The sequence below is a fragment of the Asterias amurensis genome, chromosome 8 (assembly GCF_032118995.1).
Source record: "Asterias amurensis chromosome 8, ASM3211899v1".
NCBI classification, from domain to species: domain Eukaryota; kingdom Metazoa; phylum Echinodermata; class Asteroidea; order Forcipulatida; family Asteriidae; genus Asterias; species Asterias amurensis.
In genome coordinates this window covers 23,089,403-23,103,888 of record NC_092655.1, presented here as the reverse complement: position 1 = coordinate 23,103,888, position 14,486 = coordinate 23,089,403, and the positions used below count along the sequence as shown (strand labels likewise).

Below are 14,486 nucleotides of genomic sequence, written 5' to 3'. Positions count from 1 at the left end.
TTTAATAGCCTACTTTAGAATTTGTATGCTCTTCAAAGAGGACACAATTTTTTTAATCATATGAACAGTTTTAAAAACATTTTTCAGCGAACTGGGGCCAATTTCATAGAGCTGCTTCAGCAAAATTTTGCTTAAGCACGAAAATAGCTCGCTTATTTTACACATGTTACTGGCCAAAATTTCATGCCATATACATTGCTTGTGACTAGCATTAAGCTATTGTTTACTTAGAATAGCAATTAAGTGGAGTCTTGGCAGGTAATCTGATTTTACTAAGCAACAAATTTTTTGTTTAAGCAAACTTTTTTGCTTCAGCAGCTCTGTGAAATTGAGCCCTGGTCGGTTACATGTGTGACCATCCAGTTCAGAAACTAAGTTATGAGTTGGGAAAAAAATTGATAACACAACTGCATGTAAACTGGATGCTTAGACAGTGTACTGTGTAACTGTCAGAGGCTGATGTAAATCCTGTGATGTAAAATTGTTTTTCTCTAAATATTTTGCTTCTTCCCTGGAGTGCAGTGTTGCCTCGTGGTATTTACATTATTATTAATTGTCTTGGCATCGGAGTCTCTGTTTTGCAATCTTCAAGTTGAAAGTGATAAAGAGCATTCCTCTTAAGAATTTGAAAGCGTTAATCAGCGAAGTTCTGAAGAAAGTGATTCATCCGGTCAATTGGGAAATCTTTTGGTGAAAGTACGAAGAGTCGCCTCCCAGTTTTTTAATTTTTTCAACCTTCACTTAGAGAGAAAAGTTTAGAAACATGTTTCTTGGAAGCCGATGTTCATGACTTGTGAATTTTAATGCGTTGTGCGATTTACGGCAGATGCTAGAGGTTTTGTAGGATTAGTTTATCAGTGGGCTTGGGGGGGGGGGGGGGGTTTGGTTGTTGATGCACAAGACAGCAGCAGGCAGTCAAGTTTGACAGGGATATACTATTGCATTGGCTGTATTAGCAAAAGATGTTATTAATGGCAAACAATAGTGATTTATGTGTTGTGTGGTGTTGAGTTTTATCGAAGAAAAAACACTTTGGATCAGATATATCAATACCATTCAATTGTGATTATTAAAAAAAATGTGGTGATACTGCTGTCAAAATCATGGTGGTATTGTTGTTGATGGATACATTTAGGGGTCAGGAGGTTTGGGGCGATGGGGCAAAAAGTTACCTTAAGTTATTGCCTTGGTGCCTTTTAAAATGTTCAAAGGGGAATTAATACTTTCTCATCAAGGAACGAAGCGTCCAACCTTCACATATGAGGCCCTTTTGCTTTTAGTGGAGCATGGATGTTGGTTACCTATGTGGGACCGGAGTCTATCCATAATCTAGATGAAAGTGGCTGGTCATTTTTACTCTTCCTGGTCTTTCTCATTTGGTTCAAGTACTGGATAAGTTAACTCCATCTAGTCCTGTAACATATGGAATGTGGGATTGGTTATCATAGTAATAATCAGCCAAGAGGTGCCAGCTGTTGAGGAGTGAGGATGGTGAAGTTGTAGATGGATTGGTTTAATCTTTAAGAGAAGATAACCTTCACCTTGTTCTATGGGTCGGGCCTGTCAGTTATCCCTCCAACCTCGATTCTCAACTCCTGGTAGATGTCATGGGATGATGATTGGTGATGGACAAGATGAGATAAAGATGGTATTTAGATGTGAAAGTTGTTATGGAACACTTAGTAAGACTGCTATGGGGATATTCTATTCAACTTGACAGAAGTTTTGAGGGTTTTCGAGAACTGCTTGTGTTTTTTATGTTGAGCTGAAACTGTCTCAAGTTGATGAACGTGTCGGTGTAATTCCCACTCAAATTTACATTCTGCTTTCATTTTGTGGGTTATTTCACAAAGGGTACTTTTGTGCTTATAAGTCTGATTTTCACTAACCAACAAGATTTATTTTTAATGGTCTGCTTTTTAAAGCTTTCTGTCCAAAACGAAGAAGTGAAAAATAAAAATACAGCTGATGTTCAAGTTGTTGGAATAAAACTTCAGTATTTGTTGTGTGCGAATGGCTACAAATATGCTTCTTAACCAAACATGTTTTTATTATTATTTTTTTTATTATTATTGTTATTATTATATATAAATAGTCTTCCTGGGCATATTTGCTAAGCAAGTTCTTTATACTGTTTTAGTTCTCTGTTAAAAACTCATTTGTTTGAAGCTGCTTATCTATAACCTGCTTACTTGTAGTTGTATCTGTCACTTGTTGTATATTTGACTGTTCTCTTTATGCGCTTACAGGCTCTTTTGCATAAGGCGCTTTACAAATGTCTTCATTATTATTAATTATTGCTTTTTTGTTTGTTATAAAACCTTTAGAATCCTCGAACTTGGAAAGTTCTTTGTTTTCCGAAGTGGATGAGGGAGAACCAGATTACTCTGCACCTCGATTCAAAGAAGACTTTACCATGCAGTACGACCTTCTACGTGTCGCAGGGGAGTCCATCAAATTGAAGTGTCCCTACACAGCCAACCCTCCCGCTAAGGTGGTTTGGCTGAAGGACAATAAGCTCAACTGGGAGACCGATTACCTTGTCGCTACGAGGGTGAGTAGTCAAGTGTAATGGACCGTATTGAATATGACGTCACCATTCACATATCTGCCCTACAACATGGCGTCTGTGAGCGTGGGCGTGTGTGTGTGCGTGCTTGTGCCAGAGAAATCAAAGCGTGAACGCTGCACGTTGCGTGCTTCTTTGATGTACACGGTCTATAAGACGATGTTTGAATTGGCGGTTACGGCTATGGCTAGATCGTGTCATGTGGTGAAGTATAAGACATCCTTAAAGGGTCGGGGTACTTTTTGTAGATCAAAAAACACAATTTCCACAGATTTACATTAAACTCACACAGTTTAAAAATAATGATAGTAGAAAGCTTCCCTGAAAATGTTACTTGCTGAGGTGCTGTAGTTTCTGAGAAATGAGTAAAACAATGTCATAAAAAAAAATTGTCTCAGTGATCATGAGGCGAAAATTTTTTTAGCATGTAAAAATTCTCTGTGTAGAAGGACCGTATAGGGGACGACCAGGTACCATGCGCACATGTATACAGAAATGGCAGTCTCCCGCTTGTTTTGCGTCAAACTTTCTGGTGTTTTTACATACGGAATACTGCAATTTGAAAGGATTTTACAAAAGATTTTAGGTACAGAAGGTATCTGTTGATAATAGAGGCATTCATTTTCATTTCTAAAGGTATGTTGTGATTATTTTCAACCATTTTTCGTAGCTTTGTTCTCCTGTCGGACGACAGTAAATTTGAAAAAACTTGTGTGCACATCTTTCCACGTAAACAAACCTTCACTTGATACGCAAACAATGTTTTCAAATTTTTATTGATCTCTCTTATGTTTCCAACCTGAAAGCTTGAATTTGGTGAGTCGAACAAAGCAACTGTGAAAATCATTTAAAAGATAATTTCATCCTCTACAAAATAAACTCAACTTGTAACACAAGAAAATAATCACACCGACAGTTATCAGACGATTTCTTGATACAGCCGAAAATCGATTGAATTTTCATGGCGCACCGAGGAGTGTGTGATGTTATGTTTAATGTTGCGTGCTTGCTAAAAGGTTAAGGCCACTAAACTGCTAGTCTTCAAAGACACTGGACACCTTCGGTAATTGTCAAAGACCAGTCTTCTCACTTGGTGTATCAAAATAACAAACCTGTCATTTTTGTTTTGCTCAATTGGTCATCGAAGTTGCGAGATAATAATGGAAGAAAAAAACACCTCAAAATCTAATTCTGAGGTCTCCAAATCAAATTCGTGGAAAATTATTTCTTTCTCGAAAACTACGTTGCTTCAGAGGGAGCTGTTCTCACAATGTTTTGTACTATCAGCAGCTCGTTACCAAGTAGGTTTTATGCTAACAATTATTTTTAGTAATTACCAACTGTGTCCACTGCCTTTAAAGGGTTTTAAAGAATTTTTTATTTGAATACATCTTCTGTTTTTTGTCTTTAGATAACCATCAATGGTTTCAAGTTATTGATATCGAGACTAACTCCAGACGTAGATGAAGGGGAATACACATGTGTCATCAGCAATGAGTATGGCAACATCTCGCATACAACCAGAATCGGCATTGAAGGTGAGTAATAATAATAACAATAACAAATAAATCAATCAATCAATCAGGGGGAATTTATATTGCGCCAAAATCAACCAAAGTTGTTCAAAGGCGCTCAAGACAACCGGATGAAATTAGATTTGATACACTTGTTGGAAGAGAAAACATTTGAGGAGTTTCTTGAAAATGTGAATGGTGTTGGCATCCTTGATGTGGTTAAGAAGAGTGTTATATATAACGCTCATAGCCGTCACTCAGTGATGGGTAACGCTCATAGCCGTCACTCGGTGATGGGTAACGCTCATAGCCGTCACTCAGTGATGGGTAACGCTCATAGCCGTCACTCAGTGATACTCAAGGTGCTCCAACATTTAATTGTTTCCATGTAATGGTTTACAAAGTTTGGTGGCGCAATGTGCTGCCAATCAAACCAGGAACACCGGGGGAACCCCTTCTCTTTTCCATAAGTGCACTGGGTTCTTTAACGTACAATACACAAACACATGGGACCAACGGCTTTACATCCCATCCGAAGGACTAAGCATTATGGTTAAGTGTCTTGCTTAAAGCCATTGGACCCTTTCGGTACAGGGAAAAAAAAAAAGTTCACAGATTTACAAATAACTTACAGGGTTTACAGAAGGTAGTGGTGAAATACTTCTCTTGAAATATTATTTCATGAAATGCTTTACTTTTCGAGAAAACAGTAAAACAATATCAATTCTCGTTAACGAGAATTACGGATTTATTTTAAACACATGTCATGACACGGTGAAACGCGCGGATACAAGGGTGGGTTTTCCCGGTATTTTCTCCCGACTCCGATGACCGATTAAGCCCAAATTTTCACAGGTTTGTTATTTGATATAGAAGTTGTGATACACGAAGTGTGGCCCTTGGACAATACTGTTTACCGAAAGGGTCCAATGGCTTTAAGGACATGCGTTATGACTCGTATTTTATTCAGGATGACATGAGAATAGATGATAACAAAGACATTGCTGATACATTTAATGATTACTTTGTTAATATTGGCACCAGGCTTGCTAGTAACCTCCCATTGTGTAATACAGCATTTGAATCCTTTCTGAATGACAGATGTTCACATTCTCTTTTCTTAACGCCTATTACACAAGAGGAAGTAGTGGATATTCTTAACAAAATTCCTCATGGTAAGGCGTCGGGCTGTGACGGTTTAAGTTCTTTTGTTATTAAACAGGCTAGGTATTCATTAGGGAAGCCTTTAGCCGAGCTGTTCAATATGTCTTTTGCGTTAGAAATTTTTTCTGACGGGTTAAAAATAGGCAAAGTTACTCCAATACATAAAAAGGGCAAGAAGCATGATATTGAAAACTATAGACCCATCACAGTAGTATCTATATTCTCAAAAACTTTTGAAAAGTTAATTTATTCTAGATTAAACTCTTTTATAAACAAAAACAATATTTTGTCTGAATCCCAATTTGGATTTAGAGAAAATCGCTCAACTGACCTAGCAATTTCTTATGTAGTTAATAAATTATCACAAGCTATTGATGACAAGAACATCTCTATTGGTATATTTTTGGATTTGTCCAAGGCTTTCGACACAAATAATCATGAAATTTTGTTTCGTAAATTAGAACATTACGGTATCTGTGGAATAGCCTTGGACTTGTTCAAGAGTTACTTATCAAATAGAAAACAATTTGTTTCATATAATGCTGTCAATTCTATTGATCAACCTATTTTTTGTGGTGTTCCACAAGGTTCCAGGTTAGGTCCCTTGCTTTTTATTATTTACATCAATGACATCTGTAACTCATCTGATATTATTTCATTTTGCTTATTTGCAGATGACACAAGTTTATTGTACAGTCATAATAATGTAGATGCCGCAATTCAGAACCTTAACTTGGAACTTTATAAAATAAGTACTTGGCTTTTAGCAAATAAGTTATGTATTAATATACTAAAATCTAACTATGTTATATTTTGTGCAAATCAATATAAATACACTCAATCTATTCCCTTAGTTCTAAATGGTATCAACTTGAATCAACTGAAAGTCACGAAATTCTTAGGTATATATATTGATGAACATTTAACTTGGAAAAATCATATCAAAGATGTATCAATTAAAATATCTAAACATATAGGTATAATGAATCGCTTAAAGTTTTTCCTACCTAGTAATATCTTATTGACCATCTATAATTCTTTTGTTCTGCCGTACTGAAACTATTGCATTCTCATTTGGGGGTGTTCTTCAACTCAGTGTAACAAACTATTTACTTTACAAAAGCGGGCTGTTCGAATCATTTCTAATGCTGGTTATTGTGATCATTCAGCTCCACTTTTTGAACAATTTAAACTTCTAAAATTAAATGATCTTTATCGCCTTAACTTAGGTAAGTTTATGTATAAATACAACCATAATGCATTACCCTCTTGTTTTAACTCTTTCTTTACCTTAACTTCAAATATTCATTCGTATGATACTCAAAGTACTCGTAAGAAAAATCTTTATGTCCATTTCAACAGAACATCTTTATTTAGAAATAGTCTTGTCCAACGTGGTACTACATATTGGAATAGTCCCAGTGATTCACTTAAATCTGCACTTACTTTGTCAAAATTTGCAAAAAAATTAAAAGCAGTCCTTAATTCTTAGTTAAAGTTATGATATATTTTCCGGATGATGTTTGTCTTTGTACCCATACATGTACATGTTTTGTATGTAAGTCAGTGTTGTGGTAGTCTGTTGGTGTATTTGTTTGTTTTGTTCGTTTTTTGTCTGTCCGTAGGTACGGGAACAAAAGCCTTGCTTCACCCTATGCCTAGATGTCGTCCTGTTTGTCATTATCTACTCAACTTCGGTGTAAATTATTATTGTCTTTACTTCATCTGTGGTTTGCCATTATTTATTCATTACCATGTATATTAACTTTAATGATGTACACAAATGTAACTTTATGGCAACATTGAAATAAATGTATTGAAATGACTGGGACTCGAACTGCTGATCAGAAACACCAGAGCTTGAGTCCGGTGCTCTTAACCGCTAGGGCATGACATGCCACAGTAGACTGTGTGACCTGAAGGCGCTTTAGTACAGACTCCAGAAAGAGAAGGGGGTCATTGTATTAGTGGCATGGTTGACTGCACATTGCGCAGCCTCACCTCTATAGACTCTTGCCATGTGTTATACATAAATTTATCTTGTAATACCAACATTTTAGACTTCAGTCAAGGATTAATAAAGCGCGCTACAAGATCAAAACTGTGATATTGAGGAAGTGTATACATTTGCTTTTATCATTAAAGGGTCTATTTAACTTTTGTAGGACAAAAAACACAATGTCCACAGATTTACACTAAACTTACACAGTTTGAAGATAATGATAGTAGAAAGCTTCCCTGAAAATATTACGTGCTGAGGTGCTGTAGTTTTTGGGAAATGAGTAAAACAATGTCATGAAAATAATTTTCGTCTCATGAGACAAAAATTATTTTAATCATTTACAAACGTAAATATTGTTTTACTCATTTCTCAAAAACTACAGCACCTCAGTAAGTAATATTTGAAGGGAAGCTTTCCACTATCATTATCTTCAAACTTCAAACCCTGTAAGTTTAATGTAAATCTATGGAAATTTTTAAAAGGTACCCAAATCCTTTAAATAGGACCTGTTGGAGTATTACCCCTCCCCCCCCCCTTGGATCACCAGTCAGGATGATCCCAATCGTCAGTCTTGATGATCTCAGATCAACGCCTACGATAATCACAAATCAGCATTTAAGATCATCCAAAATCATCGCTTATGATCCCAGTCATCTTTAACGATGATTCCAGTCATCACTTGCGATGATTCAAATCATGAAGATATTATATTTGGTTGTTGCTAATGCAATGTCCTGCTGATCTTTATCTTTATAGAAAGACTGGCCTCTCGTCCAATCATATCAGAGATACCTGATCAGGAGGTCTTGGTGGGATCTAACGCCACGTTTGAGTGCAGGGTGGTGAGCGACTTGACTCCACACGTCATGTGGGTCAAATTAGAAAACAATAATTACACTGATCTTCAAGCCAGTGAGAGACTTCAGATTGTCGCTGTAAGTATTGTGTGCCACCTCGAGAAATCATTGTTCAAGCACTGCTAAAAATGGTATTCTTGAAACAAGAAAAACATCTTATTTTTAGAAAATTATTCTTGTGTCACTCCCTAGAAAATATTTTCTAGGGAGTGACACAAGAAGATTTTCTCAAAATAAGATTTTTTTCTTGTTTCAAGAAAACCATTTTTAGCAGTGAGACTATCGTTGTTCAAAGAACAAATAATCCACTTTGTGTGAAATGAAATCAGTCTATGTTTTATCTGTTCAGGGATTTCACTGCTAACCATTTTCCCTCTTCAGATGATCGCTAGATACAGATGCAATAAGTTTATGAAGGAATTTATTTCTTGTAATCATGCTGTATGGTGCCATTTAGATTAATTGTTTTCCCAACAGGTGTGGGAGACACAATATCAACACTTTTTAACTTTTTAAAAAGTTTACTTGGGGAAAGATGAACTTAACATGAAAAGTTACCTAACTGAAAGTCGGTTGAGAGTTAAACCAGCCCCCTAAGAAAATGGATATTTAAAACAAAATATGTATAAACATGTCCTGTGCCTTTAAACATGTTTTACTTGATTCTTAGGAAGCAGATAGAGAATTGATAACACAGATTTTGTATGTAAGTTGCTCAGAATGCAAATATCTTGAGGATGCTTCAGAGATCTTTGCGCCAGGTGTTTACGACCTATGTGCTAGGATGCTGAAGGAGGTAATTTGGGAAAACATTTTAAAGTTGTAATTATTTCACTGTCGGTGGCATGCTGATAAACTTTACTATGTGGTCAGGGAAAGAGAGTAGTATCAAATTGTGACAGCCTTGTTTACTGCACAATAACATTGGCTTTTTCTAGCATGCTTTCGCTCCTAGCTAGAGAATCAACAAATTCTTCACACAGTGTTCTAAGATTTTTTCTGCATTTGTTTTTCCCCTGAATGTTCTCTTGTTTTATTTATCGTGGCAGATATTAACTTGTTCTTGCTAAAGATACATAATTTAATGAGAGAATTAATATACTCCAATTTGGGTTGCTTTCATCAATTTCAGTTCTCCTTTCAAAACACACATGTCTTACGTTTTCTCTTTTTTAATTTCTCTCTTGGTATTTTCCAGTAAGGGAGGGTATGGTGACTTCATCAACCAAAAAATCACATAGCAGTAAAAATGTCTTCAAACATTTTTTTTGTAATAGCTTGAAAATTAAATCTGGGCAACCTGTCTCAAGTGAGAGAGAGAAATTGTGGTGGATGTAATGGGGTTTGTTTTAATGTGATTTTAGTGCAAACTGTTTTGTATCTCACAAGCACAACTGGACTACGGAAAATTGTATCAGTGAATTAGGATGTGCCATATGTAACAATGTCAACTTAAAACAGACTGGACATTGGTCTTAAAACCGACAAGCAAACTTGCAAGCAAACTTGCAAATCAACGAAATGAAGAGGAACAAAATTTTCTCAAGGTTTCTACAACTCACTCGAGTGTTTTGATTTTATCTAAAGGTTTGACAGGTAGAACATTAATAAAACCTAAGGTCTTGCTTTTCAACCATAAAGTACACTGTTTTTGCGTACATTTTGCAGTCTCCCAATGTAGCAGTATTTCTGAGTGGGATATTGGAATGTGTGTATACCATTTCTCTCCCCCCCCCTTTGCATCAGGACTTGATTTCATCAAGCTGTTAAGCAGAAATACGGGCTTGACTAATTTCTTGGCTAAGCAAACATTTATTAGGGAACCTCCCACAATGATGTTAAATTAATGTAATTTTGGCTGGTCACCTGTTGCTGTTAAGTTGTCGGCACTTAGCAAGTCTTTGTGCTTACAGTCTTTATGAAATTGGACTTAGTTGACTACTCAGAAGTGGGGATTCCGGGGACAACTGTGGCTTAAGAACATAGAGCTATATATATTGACTATAGAGCGCTAGCTAACTTGCTCTGCGTTTTGAAGCCACCCTGGGCGCAGACATGTTTGATGTGTTGCGTGAATTTGGAATTTTAAGAGAACACACATTGCCGCGATTTGTTTTACATTCGGCGTGTGCGCTTACAAACCCGACTGTCCGCTTGCGTACGTCCGCGCTACGAAAACCATATTCGACTTTATTGCCGTATTAAAAAAAGTATACGTGCCTATTAAACATGATGCACATGACGCTCGCAGTTTGTACGCTGATCAGCAGATTGGGCGTTCACATTTGCTGCATTGTTTGCTTCGATGGCACATAAAACAGAACAAACGCACTTTCATGCAAATAGCAGTACAATTGCTGTACAAATTTCAAGCTTTTGTATTGGTTTGTACATAAACATGGATGTGCCCACACAGCTTCAAAATCTTAGTGCGTGTATCACGGGGTGTTAGCGCTTTAGTCAATATATATATAGCTCTATGCTTAAGAATGATTTACATCTTATTTCTATTCTTTGGGTCTTTTTGTTGTAAAGTATTATTTTCCTGTTGTTTCTTGTTATATTGCATGTTAATTGATGTACTTTATGAGATTCCTCGACCAGCCCAAACATTTCATTGAGGACAAAACTTAGTTTGAGTTGAGAGTGGACAATGTTAGTGTACAAAATCTTTAATGAATTATTTGTTACAATTTTGACAACTTTTCCCCTAAAAACAAGTATGCTGCAATGAACTTGCAGTTTCCCAGGGTTGGCTTGTTTTGCATGTTCCTTGATGTTGTCCTTAGAAGATTTCCTAAATCGCTGACTTTTTTTACAAAAGGTGAACACAAATGTAAATTTGAGTGTTAAAGGGTTTGTGTACTTTTTGTATGAAACACAGAACACAAACTTGAAGTTTTACTTGCTGGTGTGCATTGAGAAATGAGTAAAACAATGTCACAACAATTATTTTAGCAAGTACAACAGATTTACTTGACTCTTCTGAAACATTGCCCTGTGATTTTCAACTAATTATCTCAAACACTTGACGACTAATGAGGCTGAAACCTCTATTGTAAATTATGTTACACACATCTTGATTTACAGCAAGAATGGATTCATGTCTTGGCCAAAAACATGATCTACAAAGTGTACCCAAGCTCTTGAAGGGCAAACTGCAATACATTGCTTAAATGATATTTTATCCCCTTTTAATTATTAACCCAACAAACAAGCAGCCTGAATGGAATAAGACGTCGACACAGTGAGCAAATCTCACTAGATCCAACCCTGCATGAGTGTGTATTTTTTGCAAGTATGTTTGTATCAGTGCTCGCAAATAGAGCAAAGAAAACCTTGTGAGTACAGAATAAAGTAAAATTTCTGTACCTAGATACATTTTCTAGTTAGACAACCTACAAACTATCCACTGTTCTTAATATGTACAATTTTGGGAACTACCCCCAATATGAAAAAAGAACTGGTCTGATTTAGAAGACTAATTTTGCAAAGTCTCCTACAAGCTCTTCCTTTGTTCGTTAATCAATTAATATTTATGTGCATGTAAAACTGACTAACCGATTATTGTTGATTTTCATTGCATGCTTGGCATCGCTATAGGATGAATGGTCAAAGGATTTGAGGCATCAATGCAAAGATATTATGAAAAACCATCTCTCCAATTTCACCCTGGAATGGAAGTGTTATTCCAAAGAGGTATTATTATGTCGCCATGACAACCTGAGCCTCGCTGATCCTCAGTCATTAACCTTTGACCTGGACTCACCAGGTCGGACTGTAAGGGGTCAAGCTCTGGTTTGCCGGCAGAGTTATTTTTGATGGTGATGGTGCTGAAATTTGCTGGTGTTGGGGCGTTTGATAGTTGTGTATGCAAATAGCTTTTACCTTCCTTTACAATGTACAAGCTTTTCCAAAACTCCGGAAACTACTGAGAATACAGTGTTAACACGTTTGTGTAAGGTTAAAACCCAAATTAATTTTCTTTATCCCTGACGCAATGCAAATTTGTTGTTTTTTCTATTTTTAGAACAAAGAAAAAAGAAAGAAAGCAGAAAATCGGCTTAAAAAGTCACGCTGACTTGTTATGTTTAATGTCGTTTTTAATCTGGTAGAATACTTAAAACAAAAAGTTATCAAAAGAATCGATAATAATTGTGTTTTATTTTCTTCATAAAATTATGACAAATCCAAAATTTGGCCACAGATGAAGTAACTGGTCAGCACCTTAGTTGCAATAAATTCTTAGAGGAGTGGAGAATATGGTAAAAGTTTGCATACACAACACAAGTTACTTGTAGGCGGACTTTACTACACTAACATCTCCCAACCCCTCATTTTCCTGCATGCATTGTACTAATCATCTCCTGCTAATCCTTATCTATCCCAATCCACTTCCGCTAATCCTTACTCGACTAATCCTGTGCCAACTTATGCTCTGACTGTCTTGAGTTAGCCTTTTTGACTAAAGGTGGTACAAATTTATCTGATAATTGTTCGTGCACAATTATTGGTTGTTAATTTTCACTTTTTTTTTTTTAAAGAAAACCATAACAAAACAGGCGTTAAACCAGTGTAAGAAACCAAGGTTACCAACATACATTAGCCTTAACTGCCCTATTAAGAGTAACAACCCCAACCTAACCACTAACCCCAAAAGTAATTCAAAAATTATTGTAAACCTTTTTAAAGTAACATAACAGATGAAACAAACTCTGTAAAAGTGTTTTTAAACATTTTAACCCTAAACTTAAAAGTTTCAAAACTGTAATGAAACGTTTCCAACCTAACAAGTTTTTTTTAAGTTTTTTTTTTTACCTAACTGCTTTTTATCGGTAAGCTGAATAACTAACCCCATGTAAAAACAAAGTTCCCCTAAATTAATGCAGTGTTATATTTGGTGGTTGGTATAAGCCCAATATCCATGGAATGGTGTTTTTAAAATCAAGATGGTAACTCTAATATGACAGTGCACTATTCTTGTAATTGTTCCCTTTACTCAGCCGTTCTTTTCAGCAGCACTCGGCTTCTCACTGCCACAACACGGGACACACATTTTCAGCAGCATTGTTTTCTCAAACCTGTTCTTTTTATATATTAATCAATTATTTTCACTGGTTTGCATTTCGTTCCTGATTAAAGCACATTTTTTCTTCCTGGGTGAGGTATTGAAACCTCGGTTTCCTTTTCTTCTTGGAAAGTGTCGCTTGAAACTAATTTGTTGAAACTGTCACAAAATGTCAACAAAACACTTAAAAAGGTTTGCTGTCGCTGTGAGCGTCAAAGAGATTGAAGTTCTACATTAATGACAGTAATCATTTTGTGGAAGGTGACACTTTCTCTTCCTTCTATTAAACCTTTTACATGTTGCTGCTGCTACTGCCATTAAATTGCTCGTTGTCGAGTACACTTCAGAGACTCCCTTGCTTGTTAAACCTACACTATCCTGTGGCTAAGGAAGTAAGGAAATGTAGGTTTAACAGATAAGTAGCTTTTTGTGGACTTCCAAATTAACTTGGAGTCAATGGATTTAAAATTACTTTTGACAACAACCAAAATGCGGACTTCATTTCAGGTACCAAATGTACAAAGAGGGCGCTTTATGCTTTTTCAGCAATGCTGATTTGCTATCGGGAACACCATAGAGACAAACTTTGAAGCGAGTCATTTTATTAATTAAGAATGTTCACATTTATGGGCAAAAGCAAAATGGTGCAAGCATGATAAAGGTTTAATTTTTTCAGCCGCGACTCCTTTTTATTTAAGGTTTTTCTTCTCACAATCTTTCTCATTTTCAAATATTTATCCTCAGATATGGTGTTCTTTTTTTAATTGTATCATGTTTCATGTGTTGTGACTTTTCTATCCAATTGGTTTTTTTTTCTGTCAATGTCAGCATTTTGTCTACTCCTTTTTCTCTTGGTTTGTCTTTCAATATTATTGTTTAATGCAAGTTTATATTTTCCACAGCTCATTTTATTTCTTGATGCCATGCCATGGTTCACTTTGCTTATTCACTTTGCTTCCATTTGGTTTCACTTCTAAGATCACATGCATTCAGCGAACTTCTTTTTAATTGTTGTTTCTGGCCTGAGCCACTGCAAATGCAAACGCGGAGCAAATTTTGACGTCACGTGGCTGATATCTCAGCGAATGTTTTGCAGGAGTTGAACACAGCTCAGCTGCTGCAAATTATTCCATGCGAACTTGTGATGTCAAAATTTGTGTTGCATTCGCAGGGAGTATGAACGGGACTTCACCTGCCATCTTGAAGCCCTTTTCTGAACACGTGGTATCAAAATTGTCGACAAGCTGAAAAGGGCTCAAGGCATTTTTTCAACTTGTTTTCCAACTATGTACTTTAAACGTAGTCTTTGTAC

General features: G+C 36.2%; 1 protein-coding gene across 4 annotated transcripts in view; it reads left to right on the top strand.

The window, feature by feature from the left end:
- Positions 1-14,486, top strand: part of LOC139941110 (fibroblast growth factor receptor-like) — an 81,230-nt gene that overhangs the window by 28,002 nt on the left and 38,742 nt on the right. For 2 of the 4 annotated variants that reach the window (XM_071937543.1, XM_071937542.1), the window contains exons 4-8: positions 2,328-2,554; positions 3,981-4,107; positions 8,006-8,184; positions 8,777-8,902; positions 11,710-11,805. In XM_071937543.1, coding sequence (XP_071793644.1) covers positions 2,328-2,554; positions 3,981-4,107; positions 8,006-8,184; positions 8,777-8,902; positions 11,710-11,805 — 755 coding nt within the window. The remainder of the gene's footprint in view (positions 1-2,327; positions 2,555-3,980; positions 4,108-8,005; positions 8,185-8,776; positions 8,903-11,709; positions 11,806-14,486) is intronic. The other 2 variants (XM_071937544.1, XM_071937545.1) reach the window with 2 other exon arrangements.